General features: G+C 37.9%; 1 protein-coding gene across 3 annotated transcripts in view; it reads left to right on the top strand.

The window, feature by feature from the left end:
* Positions 1-23,298, top strand: part of LOC124176943 (protein numb) — a 97,117-nt gene that overhangs the window by 50,288 nt on the left and 23,531 nt on the right. The window contains exon 1 of one of the 3 annotated variants that reach the window (XM_046558847.1): positions 5,510-7,387. The exons of the other annotated variants lie outside the window; for them this stretch is intronic. Coding sequence (XP_046414803.1) covers positions 7,313-7,387 — 75 coding nt within the window. The 5' untranslated portion in view covers positions 5,510-7,312. Of the gene's footprint in view, positions 1-5,509; positions 7,388-23,298 lie in introns of those variants that run through there. 3 annotated transcript variants of the gene reach the window in all.

The following is a 23,298-nucleotide window of genomic DNA, read 5'->3' as shown; positions in this document are numbered from 1 at the left end:
TACGAGTCTACGAAATTTGCGATAATACAGAATAGTGGGGAATAGAATTAGCGAAGTAAGGCGAATGGCGTGAAGCTGGATAGAAATAGGAGGACCGGATGGAGACGATAACGTTACTGTGAAAGAATGTGAAAGAGTTAGCAAGAGATGGTCCAAGAATATGGGGAAGACGGACGTCATGCGTCACGGAATGACGGACGTAAAAATCTTCTGCCGATTCAAACCACTGAGAATAAATTGAACAAACTTTCAATGCTAAATTTTGTTTGAAATGCTCGGTTTTTAGCAAAATTTCTTTACGATTTGAAATTGATTAAAATGCATAAAGGTTGCACTGCTTTTATGGGACACAGGTAAAGTGGTGATAACATGGGGTGGCTTCGATATCGAGGAACACATGTCGGTTTACCTGTCGGACGGAACTTATGGGAATTCACCACCATGTGGTAATTTGATACAGTGCACCATATGCGATGGGGTTTCCATGGGGTGAAGCTTTATAAACGCGATTCTAATTTCAAATTGGTAATCGAACGGATGATGAAACGAGTAGAAGTAAAAGAATTCCGATCAGTACCTACATGGAAAAATTGGATGAAATTCGGATAACAATTTTGTAGACTGATTCTACTTTTGTTACATTAATTGAGTGATTGAACAATCCGTGACAAGCCTAAAAGTTGAGAAATCCTATACGTAAGGTGAAATTTGGCATGTAGATCACTTCCGCGTTTAATATTAATGGTTTCGCGAACTTTGCCGTTGTAACTCTCTGCAGCCTACCGCACGAACGCTTTGTTGTGCAATTTCAACGTAGCTTCTACGAACTCATTGATTTAATTTCCCATCAGACTTTGACTAACTATTAAGGAAGAACCTGCCGAGGCTATTATTAGATTCAATATCCCGCTATATTGCACAGCGCGTTTAAGTAAGAAGCTCTCAGACACATTATAAGTTACAAATAAGAATCATAAACAGTGAAATAGAGTGGGAAATCCGAGGGGCAGACGGTTTTTTAAATCTGGTATGCACCACTCGTGAAATCTTATGTAATCAATCGAAGTCTCTGAAACCCTTTGGAATCCTTTGAAATCCCCATTTAGATGACTTTACAGTCGTCTGAAATCTTTGAAATCGCGTGGAATCGTACAAAATCTTTCGAAATCCTATAACACATTATAAAATAATGTTGATTCTCTGAAGTTATACAAAACTTTTTGAAATCGTACGATCTTGCGAAATCTGGCCGTGTACATTGTAGAAACTAATGCGTGTTTAGACCCTTAGAAAAAACCAGTTCTACTTTAATTTTTAACGTATTAAGGAGGTTTTCCAGTCTAGAGGCCTAAATTTCGGGCGTTTTTTTTTGGGCTTGATAGAAAAATGAAAAAAAATATTTTTAGAACCTTTTTATTTCGTAGGATCGTTTGAGGTCTTTTTATTCATGTTTCAAGAACTTATAAGAATATTTTTTGAATGCAAAATAGCAAAAATTGAAAAAGTTATGGGCCTCTGAATATTGCAGTGAAAAAAATACGGGTTGGGGCGGTTGACGTGATTTCAATGCTGCTATTCATCCGAAACAGAATTATAATAAACCAATTTTCATGATCAATAAGAACGTTATTACGGCCGAAAGCAAAAAAAAAAAAAACAGTCGACAGTTAAAAAAATATCACTGTTTAAAGAAAAAGTTAATTTTTCGCTCCATTTTTTTCCGAGCTTGTGAGTTTTTAAAAACGGTAATAATAATAATTTCGTAATACCTGAGGTTCGGGATATAGACGGATATATACTGAAGGCCAATACCAAATTTGACGTCAAGAGGTTGAAAAGAACTCGAAATTTTATTTCAAACAGGTTGAAAAATGTTGTTTCGAAATAAACGCGCAGATGTAGAAGAAGATGCAGCTACACTAATGAGCAAAAAAAAAAAACAGAAGGATAGATTTTTCTAAGTTTCTAGATTTAACATCTTAGAGTTTTGACGATTCTGCCGCAATGCAATTAAAGGTTGAATTTTTTATTTTTTTTTGAAAAACAAATTGCTCGTCGTTTGATTGTCTCTATTTTTCGAATTATGTGAAATGAATAGTTTCGAATGACAGCTGACCGTAGCCTATGAATTCAATGTTTTTTTTCGGTTACTTGTTGCAGTTATCAAAGTTTTGTAAGTTTACTTCAAAATTTACGAATTGAAAATCGATCGATAAAAAAATCCAACACAAAAACTACAGCCATTCTATACTGATGAAAATTACTCTTAAAGACTCGCGTTTTTGTGATGTGAAAAAAAAAAAAAACAAAGAATATCAACAAACAATAAAACCTTTTCAGGAATAACAATTGTCTCTCATTCTCTCATTCAAAGAAAGATTCTAATTATTGAAATGTATGCCTACTGCACGAGCATAATAATAATTAAACCAGCGATCTGCGCCTTTCAATTAGTCTGGCACTCGACTCCGCCCTGCTTTAAAAGACAATCGTCTTCATTGTTAGGACATAACTTGATTTTTCCAGTTGGCTCATTAAATCCGGTTCTCATCCGATGCTTACTGGTTATTTTAGAGAAATATTACGCAATCGCAGCAGAGCAACGGGTAACTAAAACGCTCGATGTCAATCGCGATCGCGCTTTTGCCAGAAATGCAAATCCACGCTGCGTGGCACTTGTACTTAGTTTATTCATCCGTTGTTCCACTGCAAGACAGAAATCAATCGAGTATTTTTTATCGGTGAAAGTCGTGCGGTAAAGCGGAAAACATGACAGCTGATAAACTCGATGGCTGGAGGAATACTGAAATTTGGCGACGGAGAATCGGCCACTTTGCGCCTCAGGTAGGCAATCAGGTTTACATTTGTGCATTCTTGGTTGCGTAATGAAGATATTACAGGCGAAGAGGGAACAATTTTCGTCTATTCGAGATTGAAGAACAGCTTTTTGTTGCTCGTGCACACAGTGTTTCAAGAATAGAAGGGACACCAATTACAATTTCGATGATTTTTAAACTAAACTTTCAATCAATAAAATAATGCACACCAAAATTTTACGTTGAATTCATAAATATAGTACAAAACGCAATCATAATTTATTTTTTAGAATATATACATATTTTAATATCATGAATTCGACATTCTTCGGTTTTTGTATTAAAATTATCGAGTTTGCGTACTTGCGTGGGATTTACGCAGCAGTTTTTTCTTCTTCAAAAATGTAAAGAAAATCTCTAGCAATATTTCAATTATTCCATTCAAATATTCGACTTTTCAATTACCATTTTTGACAACACTGAATTAAAGTAACAGAAATTTGTCCTTTAAATTGAATTACTTGAATTTTCCGCTGGTGTTTAGACAAAGAAATTTTTTACCAATTTACAATATATAATATAACGTTATCACTTTGTTCAAAATTTGACAAATTTGCGTGTCAGTAATTGCCGTGCGAAATAATTGTACAAATCGGTTTTTGAGTATAACAGTTGCAGTTTTCTTCCCTTTCTCTTAATCCCCCTTGCATTTTTCCTCACTCCTCGCACTTGACAATTTTCCCTTTCTGGTTCCACATTTTTTGGCCTCGATTTCCGTCCCTCAACGCGGGTTCTTACCCCTGAAGAGTTACGCTATATTTCTGTTGGTAAGTAAATGCGTGGTAAGAAGTTCTAGGTAGGAAGGCACGTCTGTAAGCCGGGTATTAACGTCACTCGCCTAGCTAGACTTTGCTGGATGCAGTTCTTCTGTTCTTCAGCAGATGTACGACCATTTGCCGTGGCAGCTGCGCAACTCTCACTCTCTCTTTCTCTCGCTCTTTCTCTCTCCCCATCATTAAACGGAGGCAGGCTCACCTCGTCCTTTACCGACGGTGAAACCTTCGCTAGGAGTCTCTGCAAAAACCCCCGATTGACGTTCTCTGCTTAAGGAAAGATGGAAAAAAAAAGGAAAAAACAAAAAATTTTAAATGGACGAAACGAAAAGACAAGAGAAGAAAAAAAAATCATGAACAAATATGAAATAACGAAGAGGATTCTTTTGTACTTGTTTACTGTTTTTTTCTTCCTTTCTGCTTCTTGATCTTTGAATGTTTGTTAAGGTCAAAGCAGAACCGAAAAATTAATTACCATATTGGGATAACATGTTTGGTAGAACCTCTACGACATATTCGAAGACCTTTGCTGTACTGAAAGAATCTAGTAAGTTTTGGAAGGTGATTGCGAATGAGTTTCCTTAAACTTCACAGAATCGTAACCAGAAAAATGTTTAAAAACTGGAGAAATTTCTGAATATACGCACCGAAAGTCTGAGTGTGTCAGAAGCTTTTTCTACCCACATCGATATTTTTCAAAATGATAATTTTGACGAATATTCACAAATTTCTTGTTCATTGTTATTATTATTATTATTGTTGTTGTTGTTGTTGTTGGTGTTGTCGTTACTATTATTATTATCATTTTATGAAACACTGATTGAGAATTTTATTAATTTTTTTCACTGTTTCGTCTTTGAAATCTGCGGTAACACTTCAATTTATATGGTAAATGTACTATGAAATTTGAAGTTTTTCGAAATAATGTTTCAAAGTTTTTCTTGTTCTCAGGAATGTTAGCAAAATTCTGGCCGCATAATATTGTTATTTTATGAAATACTACAGTTATAAATTTCACATGAAATAAAACGAAAACTATTCAAAGTTTATTGAATTTTTATTTACGTACAAAATTTTACCGAGAAATTAAAATTTTTGAAATATACCTGAAGATAGATTTATTTTTCACCGTTCATAAGATACTTATTGACAATCGTCAAGAATACTCGTAATCTTCTAATTTATTATTGTTCTTGTAAATACCACATGAGATTGAAAAAAAATATTTCACTTCAAAAAATTTCCAATTCATTTTCGAAACCCGTTAAATTGTATTTCGTCCAAGGTGTGTGCCTGAAATAAAAAGTTTCCTCAGCGCGTATCTTTTTCCGCCAGAGAAACTGTTTTTGATTATTGTTAATATCTATAAAATACTCGTTTACAATATTAGAAAAAAAATTGATACTCGAGACAAAAACGAACTTCGAAAACCGATGTATCTTACAATCTATGAAAGACATTGTCGAAATTTGTCGGTTGTTGAAAAAATTTTCACATCTATACTTTCACTTTCTGTGTTTCATTCCGTAAGTCTTCTTCGTTACCTTACCGTAAGATGGGTATAATATTTACCGATAGGTACAAGGTACACGATGCGTGCCGAGAGAATGTAACTATACCTATACATATATATTACATAGGTATGTATGCAACCGTAACTGAAATGCGAGTTATACGATATTATAAATAGCTCTGTGTGGAGGGAACAAGAGAGGCTATGGGATCAGACCTCTCGTTCCAAGCCGATCCCCCCCCCCCCCCCGCCCCTCCTTGCGGTCCCACTCCTCGCCGGCATTTCCCCCCACTACCGAGAGTTCTTACAACGAGAACCGGGCAGCAGGCAGAAAGAACGCCTCGTGGAGTACAAGTTTGAATCGAGTCGAACGAGCCGCGTAGTATTCTGGGTACGCGTACCGCATTCGGTTTGGGGGGAAAAACGCAGCGGCGGCTGCTGTGGTTCAGCCGTTAATCGTCATCGAAAACGGCCTCAACGGTTCGATATCGTCCAATTTCCATCTTGTCGTGTTTTGTGTGATATTCGTGTATAAAGTGTCGTTCTTGTCGTGTTCGAATCCGGAATTCGGAATTCACCGAGACGTGAAAGCGGTAATCGTTCGTAGATTGACCGTCGATATTCGTTGTTCGATCAAGTGAATTTCTCATACTCCGAGTCTGATATATTGCTATTTTTCCTACTACATTGTAAAGAAACGGTATAAAAGAAAAACAACAAGAGACTATGAAGCGGAAAACAAACGACGCTCCCGGATGCGGTTGGAATATAAACGTCAAGTGTAGTTAATGAAATTGTGAATTTCAATGTTTACAGTTGTCGGTTTCGTTCGCAATAATTCTCGATTTAAACGAAAGCAATAAAAGGTTGATTACCAAGTTTGTAAGTCAAGAGGAGAAGATCTCTGCAGATGTGAAAGGAGGATTCTTTACCATTTGGGAATACTGATATCAATTGTTCGATTTGCGTTCGATTGTTTGAATAATTAGTCCAGCGAGAGATCATACGAAGTTCCGAGTTCCGGTGGGGTCGCCGGAAGTGTATTATGAACTGAGCGGAACGTTGCGCCAACGGAAAAACGTGGGAACACTTTCAGAGCAGAGGTTTCGTGACAGCTGTTGCACGATTAATAAACTCGATACAGGTGCTTACCGAAAGAGGTTCGGTCTTCAAAATGGCGAGTGAAACTCGCGCAAACCGAATATAAGAACGGCCACTCGAATCTGAATGCCGATCACCTGAATTTCACATTCAAAATTGATCGTTAAAACTCGTTTGTTTATCGCAGACGAATATTTGAACTGTCTCGATGACAACGGAACGTCGCTTCGGGCGTTCGAATAAAACCGTTACGTGGTAGCGAGCCGAGTTATCGAATTTCGAAGGGCGGGAGCAAGCAAAGTTTTCAAATTTCGAACGTCGGTATTATCTCAAGGTTTGACATCTCGTACGGCAAAGTTGAGTCAAGTTTTCAACAGTATTGACCTAGATTTCGAACAGCGGGAGCAAGTGCAGTTTCAAAATTTCGAACGTCGGGCGCGATTCGGTTTTGAAATTTCTAACGGCGGGTGGTATTCGAATTGGAAATTTCGAACGACGGAATCGCGTCGTAAGTGAGAAGAAGCCGGCGGTGAAGCAGTGACTCTTGAGTGACGTCATCGTAAGAAAGGCAGGTTGGGTGAGCCAAGTTTGACCGTTTCCCGTTTGTCAGTACGGATAGAAGAAGCCCAGGCGGTGGGCGGCAGCCGGGAATGGCTTCGAAGTTGTGACGTTTTTCGTGAAGTTTAGAAAGAAAGAGGCCGGAAAAGGTCGACGAGGTCAAGTGTCGAGGGACGGTGATCGAGAGTGAGTTTCGAATCCCCGAGGCTCGTGTTGTCGGTGAAACGGGAATCGGAGTGACAAAATTGGCTATCGGGCACTCCGATGACGACGGCGTGAAACGGCGGTTGCAGTTTTCGCGAATTGACAACTGAGCGCGGTTGGCGTTCGATTAACGCAACCGGCCGCACCTGTGCAGCTTCGCGTCCCTGAGAAGGCTGGAAAATATATATATTCCAACACGGATCGACACGAACGTAAACGCGACTGACCGACTACCTGTCCTCGGATATTTCCCCCGACTTACTACCTGAGCCAAAGGCATCGATACCATGGGGAACCATCCGTCCGCCCACCATCCGCTCGAAAGAGCCACAACCCACGCTGGAAACACTCTCCGAATATCGGTATGTAGCCGTCCAGCAACTCGAGACGAAAAACTAAGAGCTGGATTTAGCGGTGACGAATCATTCGGAAAATATTTATTCACCCCCTATGAGATAAACGCGATTACGGTGTTGTACGATCCTCGGTCAACCGACATCGTTAAGCTCTTAGACGACTCCAAGGTCTTCCGATCGATCGGAGGAAACGAATTCGATGTTAGGTTTTAAAACTGGTCCTGGCTTAATTCTCTGAGAGACGGTAGAAAGCGACCCGAGGAGCCGTTTATTTGTGTACATGTATGGGGAGTTCCAGGCCATTTCGAACCCGCTCATGATCCTCGCTGTTTTCAATTCTGTTCTCCTATTCGACGACGCGGATAAAGAGGGTTTGCAAAATTGGTCATTTTTAGAGAAATCGGTTTTCTTGCGATTGATCGATTCGCGAAATCAATTGACAACGTGGTTAATTTTAATCAATGAAATTTATGTCAGTGAGTTTTTGCGAAAAAACGAAACTTTTCAGTCTAACACTGAAGGGAAAATTAGTGGATATCTGGTTTGAAAAATTTAACCAAATGAATTGTTATTGAAACATCTCCAGCGTGAGGATTTTACGATTTGTGATCAAATACCCTATTTTTATATCAGATTGCTCGTTTCTTTCAAATTAAATCCACACCAATTTTCATTCCGGAGCGAAAGCTTTTATCTTTCGGCAAAGAATTCCTTATATTAATTTCATTGAAATCAATTATGCGGTTAACTGTTGAATTTCGAGGACCGTACGGTTGTTGATGGAAAGTCCATTTTCTAAATAAACGGAAACTGTGGAAATTGCATTTTTGCAATTCGCCAAGCAACGTACACTGGAAGAATGAAATTGAAGATGGCGTGGATCGCGAGCAAGTCGAAATGTTTTGGAATGTCCCATATTCACACGTGTTAACGTTATGAAAAAAAAAGAAAAAAAAAACTGAGCAGATGGGTTCTTCCATCTTCTCCACAGAACGTAAGCTTGGGAAGTTTCTCTTATCTCGCCGTTAGCGAAAACGTTATTCACGCAAATTTCTTCGTCAGGGCATCGTTGCGGTTAGGTTTCAATGACTGCGTTGCAAAACGGTACCAAAAGTGTGTGAACATAAATGATTTTAAACCGTTTATTATTCGACCCAAGATGCGCCAGCTGTGCACGTTTCTGGAACCGAGAAATCTGCCCATGGGGTTCTTCCTATGGGATCAGCCAGGATCCGCAGCTGCGGTTAAAAATGGCTTCGTGTATACATTGAAGTTCTAAAAAAAAACGTGAAGCTGGATGGATTCGAGATATGGAAACAAGGCTGAAGTTGGTAACTTTGACGCAACGAAAAATTACTATATTTCAAGTTTACAGTGACTTTCAAGTAGTCGAGTTCTTGCCTTTTTACGATTCACTGAATTTGAAACATTACTGCAACTGGGACATAACGGTTTTTTCGAAACGTTAATCGTCGCAACAACGTCACTAACTTCACCCTCATATATGGAAGTGAAATTGTTGCAATGTTGACACAACGAAATATTGGTGAAAAACACTCTCCTGCAAGCTTGGAATAACTTTGAAGAATTAATGAATTTGCAAAACAGTACGAATTCCAGATTAGGGTGTGAATTAATCGCGAATCTGTATCCTTCCGTGAATTATTAAATCATCTGCATTAATTATGCACTCACCATGACTCGAGAGTTGCTGGAACCGCGTATAATTATTTACTTTCAGTAACTTTTTTATTTTATTTACTTTGGGCTTGGCCTCGATCGCCGCACTGACCACATATTTTGTAAACCGTGATTCACGTCCTGCACTGAACTCACAATCGATGTATAAGGAGGGGGAAGAACTTTAACTCTGTTGGTATGTTGTCATAGCTGTTATATGTGAATCGTGTCCCCACGGGAATAAGGCGGAACTAACAAACACAACGCGATCCATTTTCAAATCGAACAACCGACTCGGCCAGTCGCACACGAGTGCAGTTTAAATTGTGTGTCTCAAATTTCTATCGGTCAAGCTTGATTAAGAATCTTTGAGATTTCACCTATTCTCACTTGTTCGAGTAACAAACGAACATACCGCAATAAAATATTCAATCTAAGTTAAAGTTAGAGCTAAGAAATCATCAGATGGAATCAAGCATCTAAAAATTCGTTCTATCAATCAGCATCGGCCGAATATTTAACCAGCTTAAATTAACCGTTCGCAGTGATTTTTTTACAGTTGACCAAGTTTTAAATTACCTTCTAGGCCAGTGTACGAAAGCTTCGATGTTATTTGCCCAATTACGAAGGATCGTATTATTTTTCTGCGCCGAAAAGGTTATTTAAAATATGTCTCTGTTTGTCGGTAATGTTCGAATTGGGAAATGACATTTGGTGAACTGATTCGTTTACTTAAATAAGAACCTAAATGAGATATTTCCTCATCTTTTGGAATTTGGCGGCTTTTCAATTCTGCTGACCCTAACTTTTCTTCACAAATAATTACTTTCAATCCAAATCCATTACCTGATGATTTTTTGGAATATTTCGAATCATTACAATCGCCTTTCGAAAAATTTTATCACTCAAAAATATATTTATTTTGCAAACGGAGCTTTTCGATATCAGTTCTTTGGCAAGATTGTGCGTCAAGGAATACATTTCCGACAGTGAAATTTGGCACACGTGAAAATGTACTTTTTAACTTGAATATATCGAAGTATGAATTTTTTCTAGCTTGATTGATTTCGTGGCCGACGAGGTGACCGAGCTACCTCAATAAAAAAATAAAACGAATTTTTCAGACGAGCATTAGTAACACTTTCCTTTGCCGACGCGACGAAAAATAATTCCAAAGTTGCGAAATAGTGACGTTTCTAAAAATGTTTCCTTACCTTAATATTATTAACTAGTAAAAGTAGTAAAATTTATGTAATACTTTCAAATTTTTTACACATAACAGGAAGTTACAAAGTCATACGGAAAGTTTTTTTTTTTTTTTTTTTATTCACTTTTGATGGCAAATCTCGCCGGTACGTCTATTTAAATCTGACCCCCGTAATATTGCCTCTGGAGTGGAAAAAATAACGTAATTACACGTTTCCGGACAAGTATAAACACGTAACGAATTGCTCTGTCAAGCTTCCGAAAAGCTCCAATTTCGGTTCAATCATTATTCCGCGGTTCGTGTCTCAGGCATATTTCGCGTTTAATTGGCACATTGAACAATGCACGGTGAACGTGTGACGTAATCACGATGATGGAGAGTATAACGAGACGACGTGCTCTCTGCTTTGAATTTGACGCTCTCTGAGAGCAATTAGAGTTTCGATGATGAAGCCTCAGCAGAGAAGGACGAGTGATCGGCGCTAATTACACAGGAGATTTGACGCAGCAGAGAAGCTAGAAAGTAAACGATAAATTCAGAAAAAAAATTTGAGTCGTAACGACCAAAATAATACATCGACTAAACAGTATTTTTACTTGACCAAAAAGATTAGTCAATTTTATAGCGAGTTGAAAACATAATGTTTGGCACCACAATCCCATATCACTGAGAGAAATTTTTTAACTATTTCTCTCGCGAGAAAGGATTTTTAAAGCGCCATAGAATGTATTTTGTCACTTCGACAAAATTTTTTTTTACATTTACGACACAACATATTATTTGATAGCGGTAATCAATCAGTAGCTCTCATGATTTCGTAAATTTTACTAATCTTTATCCACCGAATAGATTTAGTGAACGAATTTATCAGAGGGTATTCAATATTTTTATAATACCGTGAAAAAAGTACTGCTTCGTTAAATCGACTGAATCAAAATCGAGATTTCGTATTTAAAACTATATTTTATTCAGTTAAACTTTTTGCGATTTCGAAACATTTGTTTCATTCATTTTGACATTTGAAACAAAATATTGGGTTCCTGCGAGAAAATTTTCTACACAAAGCTTCGACGGATAGATTTTTTTTTTTTTTTTTTTTTCATTTTCATTTTAAGCTACAATTTTTCTCCGAGTGTAAACCGAAGCTCCGATAATCAAAATATGCCTAAATATGAATTTGCGCGGTACGACTGCACTATAATACAAAATTTCTCGATTGTTTTAAACGCAAAATGAGTCCCAAGACGATCGAATCGGTTCAAAAAACCACATTTCAAGTATTCCGAACGTTCTGATCCCAGTCTAAAACTTTTCCTCAAATTGTCGATAACTTAGCTTGTGGCATTCGAATCGGCTCGCATTCATTTCTGTCACATGTCTCAGCGATCCGTTTCGTTTTTGGTCATCACTGTAGGTCCAAATAACATGTTGCTGTTTTCAGACTCTCCTTATTTTCTTAACTTCGGATTCACTTGGTCCAAAAACGACTAAACAACGACCTTAGTTAAAATTCACCCTCGATCGCCTCTCAGCCATGCTTCTTAATCCCGTAGAAAACGGCCGCTTGCGTATTATTCACCCCATGGAAATAAGCTTTATTCGATTATTCCGAAACTGCAGGGCTGAAAAGACGACAATTTGCGTGGTGGAAGCCGGCAGCAAGTGGTTACTCACGACAATTTCATTATCGATTGAAAATGAAGCAGAAAAGACAAAAGGAACGGTTGAAAATGTTGGGAAAAATTTCTTCGCACCGTGAAATCTTTTCGGAAACCGAGCATCGATCTCGAAATTGATTAATAAATTCCAGGTGACATTTGGCGAGCGAACGAATGACGCTCGACTTAACCCCATAAGTTGAAAAGGAGAGGGACGGGTTTTCTTGTGAGAAATCTCTACGAGTTCTCCGCAGTCTTTACCATACTCGTTGATTCGGTTCGAACGACTCGACCTTCTTGCAGTCCTGGTGGCTACTGGTTTCCATGTAGCCGACCGAAGCTGTAAGACAAACACATGTACAGGGTGTCCGTTTTTAAGTGAGTTTCTCAAGTATTTCGGAAAAGATAAGATTTGTAGAAGTATGTTTCTCAAGTCACGACGATTCGTCGTCTCGTTCAAACCTCTAAAAACGTCGTTCGAAATATTTTTTCTACCCGCATGCCTGTACCAATTAAAATCGGACACCCTGTATGTAAAATAAACCCGCAGCCAAACTGGATAGCGTTATTATCACGGGGAAAAAAGTCTCTCTTCCCCTCATGTTGTCGGATATTTGAAGATCAGGTTCTCGGATATGGAGGCTGATCGTCGCTTTGAGCGAACCAAGTTTGTTCGATATTTTCATCGATTCTATGTTCGTTTAGCTTACATTCCGTGCGATACTCGTTTAAAGCAGGTATTATAGTCCAGTGTAGAGAACTGTCAACGAAGAATTAGGTTCGGCTTAGTTTCAGTACAGGCATATCGAACTCAAGGATAATCCTGCGCAACCTGTACGTCGGATAGGTATAATAATTCCTACCTTGCTGTATACACGCGGTATATACTTTCGTACATATATACATACGCGAATGCCAAAGCGAGTCGGTAGAGTAACCGGTTGGTTAGGCCGTTGAAGAATGCTCGTGCTTTTTATACTCATCCACACGGCGTCTAACATTGCTGAAACATTGCAGATATTCAACGTTGCAACGTTTGAAAAATTTTAGTTCACATTGCAGCAACGCAAATGTACGAGTTTAAGATATTTTTTCAGCTACGTCGCGCGATATTGGCGAAGCATCGCAGAAAAATTACTTTGCGACGTTGGAAATATTTTTATGTATACACTGTAGGAAACCATTTTTCCGTACAAAGTTTCATGCGGGGTTGAAATTTTTTTAACGAAATAGTAATGCATTAACCGTTACTTTTTCAATTCGTAATTGAAACAATTTCCATTAAAACATGAAATTTAACGATGTAGTGGAAATAATTTCCATTGAAACATTGAATTTAATGTCTTAATGAAAACACTAGTGCAGTTAAAGAAGTCATGCATTATTTGCAACCCGGAAAAGAGCCGATTCGGATTCAACTTGGCACTGCTGAAAAAGCTTTATCAAAATAAATAGCTCTTACATGGCAACAAAAAAAAAAAAAAAAAAAACAAAACAACATCTTGGTAAAATACCCTCGCAGTTTCCCTCAACATTTCCTTTCTTTTTTCTTCGTTTCATTTCTATGTTAATAATTTAAGGGAAATATTTTCCATTAAATATAATGATGTAGTGGACAAAATTTCCATTAAAACATTAAATTTAATAATTGAATGGAAAAAATTTCCATTAAAACATTGAATTTGATGATTCAATGGAAATAATTTTTATCGAAACATTAAATTTAATGATGTAGTGGAAATAATTTCCATCAAAACATTAAACTTAATGATTCAATGGAAATAATTTCCATTGAAACATTAAATTTAATGTTTTAATGAAAACAATATTGCAATTAAAAAAGTAATGCATTATTTGCAACCACGGTTTGATGTACATATTTTGAATACGTACTTACACTGCAGCAGTGTAACTCTGCAAGGTTTCGAACACATCAGCTTCGTTTCGCAGTGTTATAGAAAAATTTTGGAACCGTTACTTTTCCAAATTTGAAATATCGCCGAAACACCGCAGAAACGAAACTTTGCAGAGTTTGTAATATTTATGACGCATACTGATTGTGAGTGATCGCACGAAACTGAAATGTTTCAGCTACAACTGAAGTACAGAAATATTACAGCACGTTGTTTTCGTAACGTATTCGAAGTTTGTTCGAATGAAAATTCGAGCAATCTTCTTGATTATAACTTGACTTTGGTTATAACTTTGAAGAAAACTTTCGCACGCAATTAAAATATTTGTATTATACCGAGTTAAATCTTTACAAATTCAAGCACACCGATTCTTTCGTAAGGTGAAACTTACAGTCCAAAATCGTTCCGTGCAACAGAATGAGATCATCCGTAAGCGGAATGAAATCCGCCCGTCAACCTGAACCGTGAGACAATGCCGTATAGATTATGGGCCGAACGCACCATATCTTAACCGAAAACATTACTAACCATACTGCAAGCATCGTCACGCTCGGTCGCAACGGTGCAGTGAAAGGATTAGAAGGCTCACCTTTCGCGTTATAATACATAATGTAGTTCTCGCTAGGCACAAGCGGTTACTATTTACCATAACTCACTTACTTTGCAAAAAAGATTATTCAAGCGAGAAGCAAGGAACATTGCTCACTTTGTTCCGATATTCCGCGTATCATCGGTACAATGTTGAATTGGAAATCTAAAATCATCGACAAATTTCTCGTCTTCGAACTTGGGGGAAAAAGTGTGGGTGAAACATGAAACCTTGTAAAGTTCTCATCGAGTTCATCAGGCTCGAATACGTCGAACAACGAGGATGAAACGGAAAAAAAAAAGAAGAAAAAAAAAACAGACGACAACGAGACTTGTTCGAAATTTGAATGCGTGGTCACGTGGTCACGATTTTCGTGTACGAGTATTTGATATTTTTAACGTTACACCGAAACATCGTGTAACCAAGGATCTCGAAGTGCGACGATAAGTCTTGATTAAAAAGCTCCAAAGCATGAAAAAATCGCGGACGAGTTTTCGTTCGTTATTCACGATCGAAATTCGATTCGAATACGGCGATGCGAAGATATTCGTAGCTTTTGCTGACTTCGGACGGGTTTCGTTTATGTATTTATTCACGTATCATACACGCACACGACGTACACAGTGACGCACGGCGTACGTAAGCATGAATTATAGTATGTATCCTTGGTTTCGGTGGCGGTCGTCGAACCCCACCTGGTTCGTCGTTTGACCCGCGGGAGGAACTCTACGGGTCTCTTTTTATGTGCGACGACTAGAGGAGGGGCCCGAGGGTGAATGCAATGGGCAGACCGTAGTTTACACCAAAGCCAAAGTAGACGGTAGCCATTTTTGTCTGTAAGTCTCCACCTGGCGCCGGTGTACGACACATTGGAAACCATGTGAAACTCCTGAATTTTGATCTATCAAGCTGGAACGAGAACTCAAACATTTCGCATACGTTATTCGAACGATACAGAAATTGAAAATACTAAAATTGTAAAGAAAATATTAACTCATCGACGTAACTACGGTATAATGTTCATTTTCATTTTTTACCTCGAACTCCAGTTCCTCGGTTATGGTAAATAATGATAATCCCAGTAAGGGTCTGCGAGAAAATTTTTTTCACGTTTCAAACTCTTTAGTCTCGTATCGTTTCACGTAAAATCAACCATTTTATACGCTTGGTACAAACTCAAGATTCGCTACCAAATTTTCCTGAGTGTACTTAGCTGTTGTTCGGACGTCAAGAGGCCATATTTTGAATCGCTCGTTATCTGCAAAGTTATCGCTCCTGATACGGATGATCGAAGCTGCTACTGCTCTTCCTCTTAAAGAAACCAGACCACCTTCTCTCTGATTCTGTGTATAAAACGGGGTCTGCGTCATGTTACTGAGATTATGCAGACGCTTTGCTTGACTTACCGTCGGTGAATCATTAAAGCCTGCACTTAGGTTCTTTGATATTTTCAAAGCACAGGTCACTGCACTTTTCTTCGTCATATCCTCGTTTCACCTATTATTATCAGTTTTCTGTCCTCGTGGTTGAAAGCTGATTCGACCAACGGAAGCCTTGTTCGCAAATTTCATCACTTGTTACATTGAAATCGTGATACAAGTGATGGATCGCGGTATGTTTGGGTTGGGTAATATTTTTACGTCCATTTTCGTGTGCTTTGACACATCGATCGTGGAAGAGTAAAACGAGCAAACATTTTAACATGCGATATACGGATTATAGGAAAAAATGATTGCTCCAATCTGACGTGAAAAAACACTCGTAGGATGAAAAAATTCACGTTGGCAACTGTGGAATATTTCGTAAGTGTAAATCGAAAAGTCCGTCCGTGATTGAGAAATTATCTTCATACTTTAAGAACAATGGTTAACTAATTTTTTTTTTTTGAAACAACTAGAAACTAATTATGAGGTTATATCACCATTACTATTTAACCGGAAAACATTAGTTTCTCATCATCCGCGATGTCGTTTCAGTGTAAACATCAGTGATACAAGTGACAGAGCTCAATGTTTTTGGATTAAATAGTAAAGGCCAACATAGCCTTGAAATTGATGTTCAACTGTTTCAACGATTAAAATTTGATGTCAATTACTTTCACAGAATGGAAATAACTTTGTAAACATGAAAGAACCGTTCGAAAAACTAATTTGACAATCTAAAAGTAATGGTTATTGAATTTTTGTTTTTTGAAACGCCTAGAAACCGACGATGAGATTATGTCACCTCTACCACCTAACCGAAAACATTAGTTTTTAATTATCGGCGTTGTCGTTTCTCTGTAGACATTAGTGATTCAAGAGCTCAATGTTTTTGGATTTCATACTAAAGGCCAACTCAATCTTGCCATTGATTTTCAACTGTTTCAACGATAAAAACTCGTTGATAATTGTTCTCAGAGAGTAGATATAATTTTGCAAACATGAAAGAGCTGTTTTCGATTACTTCTGTGAAATATTACGTGGTTACCTCCGGGAACTTTCTATCCAATGAACGTTCAATTATAATCCTAGAAATCGGACGATTTTTTCAGTCCATGCATGCGCTGGATCAATCATTTCATGTCACGTTTTATTAGCTTAGGCAACGCGGAAAATGGACTTAGTAGTATATTGTGTGACAAGGAACGAAAGTTGGCGATTGGACGGGTGTGACGTTTGCGCTTAAGCGAAGCGAGGGCTGCAATACTTTTCTCCCTAGGGAGGAAAGTGAAGCGATTGTGAACTGCGCATGCGCGAACCTGTCATTGTAACACTGAGATGAAATTGGCTACTTTCGCCCCGGTAAACTGCTGCGCAAAGCGCTAATTTCCATGCACGTGTGATAAAAATATATTACCACAACCAAAAACATTCAGTCGTAGGACAGTTGTTCACCCTGGCATCATCGTTTCACTGTGACCAGCGATGCTATTTTAGAAAGACGATCTTCGTGCGGGAAGAAAATGCTCCGCGGCTAATCTTGAATTCAAATCACTTTCTTTCAAGGACTTGCGGTTGTTCGTAGAACATGGATTGTAAGAATAAGCTGCGGTCTGATATATCGCGCCGGATCAGTATGCGTAATAACGCTTTCCGCCGCTGTTACGACAACCGGAAGTCGCGTCTTTGACGAGCTTCAGACCGGCTAAGAGATAAGTGTCGTTGTTTTAATCCTGCAGGCTTGATGGCTTCTGTGTACGTAGCCATTGGTCTGCACAATTTTATAATATTTCGCTTGCCGATTCCGTTACGTTACTTGACAATCGGACTCGACTTTCCTGAAATCGTTTCGCTTTGTGTCGTAGGTCGTTAACGTTAATCATTACCTCGAAGGAATCCTAATCCAACCGCCTTGCTTCGGTGTATTTACCTTGAGCGGCACGAGGTCGAGTTCGGGTAACGTGACCCATGATTACATCTGGAAGAAACGGTTGTTCATCTTTTATCGAAACTTTGCAAGATTGTAAAGTAGGAGAAAATATCTGACAAGGGTTTTTTTTTGTTTCTGCACTGAAAAAAATTTCATTTGTTATAGTAACTAAAAAAATTCAGTAAAACGGATATCGTTAAAAAAAAACCGTTTGAATATTGTTGGAATTACGAAAATCGAGGTACGCGTAACCATTTTGCCTCCAATTCTTATTTGAAATCAAGGATTCTGAAGAATTGAAACCGTCTCCTATACAGCCAATGTTCCACTCAGAGTTCACCAATGGAAACAATTTTTTAATTTTGATCTCACATTCGATATCACCAATATCGAAACCGCCGAGAAGCCGCTTTCCGTCGATTTCGATTCGACCAAGATCAAGTCGATCCACTACCGTGTAAAAATATCCCGGATCTTCGATTTCGAATCCGAAATGAAAATTTGGAAAGTCGAAATGTCGAACCCAAATTGAGTTACCGATCGAGAATTTGTGAAAATAAACAGAGAGCCAAAAAATCGACAGTTTCAGCCGTTTATTTTACCCTGTCGTGATCGCATTATCCTAAGATAAAAAAAAAAAACAAAATCCGTCGAATCTTTTCACCCAGATCTTACAAACCTGTAAAGTTTAGCTTGCGAGTGTCTCGAGTGGCGTTGCGATGACGCTACAGGCTTAACCTTGTCGCCGCGTGAAAGGCGGAGTCGGAAGAATGCAGATTGGCATTTGCACGTACATACTGACAATGAGCGAAAAAATGCAGGCACGTTATGCGCAATGACAACAGTGCCTGCTTTACGGATAATGATGCCAACCTCGTAACAATTTCGCACAGCGAGTACGTTATTCAACGCCGCACTTCGGCCTATCTGGGATGCTCACTTCTGAAAAGGAGAGATCTCGAGTCGAGTGCCAAGAACCCGGTGAAGTATGCAAAATTTTTTAAATCCGTCTTAACCGGTTTCGACCACATGGAAAGACGGGTTTTTTTGTTTAGCAAACGCTGCGTTGGTCGAGCTCCGCAAAACATTAACCCTTGCAGTCACGGTGAGATACTCAGCGTTCCACCTCAAAAATTTCCATGAACCAGCCCTTATCACAGTTTATTTAAAACTTCAAGTGATCTTTGTAACTTTGTATAACCCAAAAAACCTCCAAGTAACAAGTTTCGGTCAGAAACATCGAATTTTTACAGTTTTTTCGATTTTACATCCGCCATATTGGATCCGCAATCTTCGATTTACGAATTATCAAATTCTGACTTCGGATTCGTGATCGGCGATCCCAAAAACCCCCGAGTAACAAAATTCAGTCCAAAATATTGAATTGAAAAATGTGTGAACGAAAGGGTTAAATGGCTATCGCTTCAACAACTCGTGAGAATTTTTAGCCGCCAAGTTTTTCTATCGATATGATTTATAGCGATGCGATCAACATCGAAACCAAACATCAGACCAGAACTGAACTTCTTTAATACTTTTTGCACTTGAGAGGAAGAAAATGTTTTCGCTAAATTCGAATTGCGCTCATTCAACTCAATTCCATTAGCTTATGCGTAAAGTATATTCAGCTGGGCTTATTCAATATTGAAAATACTGTGCAAATAACGTCTTTTTAGCCAATTCAAACGTAACGATGAAAGAGTTTTGCTATGGCAAAAAGTGATTATATTAACGATTGTTAAGCCGAACCATCTGAATCAAATTTAGGAAAAGGAAATACTATTTTATAATACCGAACATGAACTAAACGACAATATTTACTACTATGTAATGGAAATAAATCTAAGAATAACCGAATAACATATAAAACTAAGATATCAACAATTTGAGAGAATGTTCGAAATGACGAAACTTGGTGTTTTATCATCCGCTTCTAATGCTTTTGTGATCCATTTTCTTCGCCGACCCCCCGCAAATCATTCAAAAAATGTGAAGGCTGTTTCCATTTTCCTAACTCATCATCAATTTGAAATGGAAACTCGTCGAAACTTTCTGGAAGAGAGCTTGATTTCTTGTGAAAAATAGAAAATTACAACAAATGGCATTTAAAATTTATTATGCGAAGTTGACCACGCGTTTTGCACTTCTGCATCTCCTTTTCCTGGCCAACTTCATGTCTCTGAAACCGAAACGACCATCTTGAATGTCACGCGGTGATAACAACAGTAAATATCATGTGGATTTGATCTGATTTTTTAATCGTCAGGCGGAAATAAAGTACCACAGAAGTTCACATTATAACAAATAATGTTTATTAATGATTGGGAGAATCTTACATTTCTTTACATTGAGCGTCTCAACACGAATTGACGCCGGTTGGAATCGGCCATAGAAGGTTTTTTAATTAGAGTGGACGTTTCACACGCATATGTGTCTACCTTGTTCATCGGACCTTAGCCTAACTACTTTGCATTCAGGTGACAACACGTAGCTGATGTGTTTTTCAACTTCTCAGAGATGGTATTTTCTAGAGAAGCTGACGTGTTTCGTTCTGGGAGCTCGTCAGCAGTGTCTCTGATACTTTCTCGTTTACCCGTTTCTAAGTTCGCCGGACCGATTACCGTTAAAAATAACTCACCTCCTCTGTGAAGAGCAGCGTAAGAGAATCAGCAGCTGCAGCGGAAATACTTGAAGTAAAGAGCGCAATGCAAGCTTTACGTGAAAGGTTCACGTTTATTTTTTTTTTTTTTTATTCATCTACGTCGGTAACGGAGAAAACTGTGAATAGAAAATCTGTGAGACAATGAAATCGAGCTGACGGATTCGACGAGAAGAGAAATTCGGACTTTGAGTCATTGTTTATCTCTGCATGAGTCGGTCGACAAGTCAGTGAAGAATCACCGTAACCTTTTTTTTTTCATCTTCGTCGGTAACGGAGAAAACTACGAAAAGGAAATCTGTGAGCCAATGAAATTGAGCTGACGGATTCGACGAGAAGAGAAATTCGGACTTTGAGTCATTGTTTATCTCTGCATGAGTCGGTCGACAAGTCAGTGAAGAATCACCGTAACCTTTTTTTTTTTTTTTTATCTTCGTCGATAACGGAGAAAACTGTGAAAAAAAATCTGTGAGACAATCAAATCGAGCTGACGGATTCAACGGGAAGAGAAATTCGGACTTTGGCTCATTGTTCATCTCTATACGAGACGGTTGACAAGTCAGTGAATCACCGGACTCTGGATTACTCATATTTTCGAAGTACCTCTTTTCTTTATTGCGTATTATAGTCGTGAAATTCATCAGCATTATCACAGAGTGGAAATTTGTTTGGTTAATTTGGGATGACAATCATCGATAGTTCGATGATCGATAACGAAATCTTACGTGTATTTCATTAGTTCATTTCGATTCCGCAATGTTATTCACCGAGTGTTCAATAATTTTGCATAATTCACAATTGAGGCTGTCGATATTTTTTATCGGCAGTCTGTAAGGGGGCTAATAATTATTCTGAAACAATTTATATTGTCCTCATCCAAGAGCATGTAAAAATTGATAATCATTCTTTTATTTTAAACCTCCCGAAATTATCGAGAAAAAAAATGCATCGAAATGAGTTTGTTGTTTAAAATAATTCGACGGTATTTTCTTTTTTCTATGACAACAACGTATCATCGTTCAACTTTGAAAATCAGTAATTGCTAGTGAAATTTGTATTATTTTTTACTGAGTGGGAAAATTAATGCCAGATCAAATTCGAATTGTCAGAAATGATTCAGCAACTCTTTTCTCCGGTCACGAGAACGCGGATGATAAATTTAAATTTCCAGCGAGTAGCTGGATCGCGATATTGGGATTTTTAATTGGAATACGCGCATCACGTGGCATCGGGTGCTTTTTTATACTCCACACACTGCACGTGTGCGATTGAGTGACTGTGTTAAATGCTCTGTAAATAGACTAATCCGATCGCATCGAGTGTCCGCCACGTTTCGGCCATTAACGGCCATATTATTGTTGTGATTAAGATTCTATAGGCTCTATTTATTCGGGCGAAAAAAATCCTCAGAACGTGCTTTTTTTAACGGGTGCATTATTGTTATCTTAGGCTCTATGAAAAGATAATTTCCCGTATTTATTTACACCCCGTATTAATTTTGGCACTTACTCAGGTTCGTCGATTTCTCTCACAAAAGAAAAAAATTAAAGAAAACACTTTGTGATCCCGTGATCCGATTGGCTGGGGGTAAAAAACTAGAACGGTCATGGAATAGAAGGCTCGCAACATTGAACGTTCAACACCGTGCGAAAATTCAATTTATAGATTTTCGAAATGTAGGAACTCGAAATACTTATAGAAGAGTTCAAATGCATGGTGATAAAAATATTCGAAAGCCAAAATACATTTTCGACGGTTTTTTGTATTTCTATATTTATTCTGATTCGTTCTGTATATACTTTTAATCCAGTAAATCCGGCGATAAAAAAAAGAGAATCCATGTATTTTGGGTAAGCAGCGATTTTATTTTTTATCTAGTAAAAGGGGTGTACACTGAGAGAAATTTTTAGTTCTGGTTATCGCTCAGTTCTTAACTATTTTCATTTTTTTACCACAATCGAAAAATGTAGTTCTAGGTACAAAATGAAAATTAGTTTTTTAGTTGTTACCAAAAAGTCTGGTATACGTTACTATTCTTTCTTTTAACGATACCTGTTTTACTGAATTTTTCTAGTCACTATAACAAATGAAATTTTTAACGATTCATGCCGAGGAAAAACTGTTACTCCGACGTTTTGGAATTATCCGAAATTCGGTATTATAAATTATAAAATTAAGAAGGTAGTAATTTTTTCCCCAATGTTTCGTTACGATAACGTTACTGACTTCAATCTCGTTTAAAATAAGGATGTAACTAGTTTTTTTTTTTTTTTATATCTGTCTCGAAAACTATAACTTTGACAAAAATTTTGCGAAGAGATATTTTGTAGGTAATAATATTGTCCACAACTTTTGTCGGTAACTTTTTGTTGCAACTTTTATAATAAAAAAGTTACCAGCAAAAATACTTCTACAGTTAAGGGATGAATGCTTTTAAAGCGTTATAACTTATCAAAAAAAAAAAAATAAATAAATAAATATAGCTGCCATGTATGTAAAATTGACGTATTTACTGGACAATTTGGCTCTCTATCTTTTTGCCTTCTCTGCTCTTCGACTTTGCACAAGTTAAACTTGATCTTCAGAATAAATTAGACATTCTATATTTTCACCATCGCCCATTCTGTTTTCTTCTGTTTCAACGGCGTAAAATTTTTATTCGTCTAGAATCACAGCTGCGAGATGGTTCGAAATAAAAAATCTGCCATCCCCTGTTAGCTTCGTCTAAAATTCTTTCCCATGTCATATTCACACGCGAGGGGGTGAATCTAACTCGCGGGGCGACATGCGTGCGTTAGTGCTCGTATTATTCGTAGCGGCTGCAACGCGGTCGCGATAAGATACTTGAGGGTGGTTTTTA

This window comes from Neodiprion fabricii, chromosome 2 (assembly GCF_021155785.1).
Source record: "Neodiprion fabricii isolate iyNeoFabr1 chromosome 2, iyNeoFabr1.1, whole genome shotgun sequence".
Lineage (NCBI taxonomy): Eukaryota > Metazoa > Arthropoda > Insecta > Hymenoptera > Diprionidae > Neodiprion > Neodiprion fabricii.
Note: the sequence above shows the minus strand (reverse complement) of the source record. Positions and strands in the feature narration are given on the sequence as shown.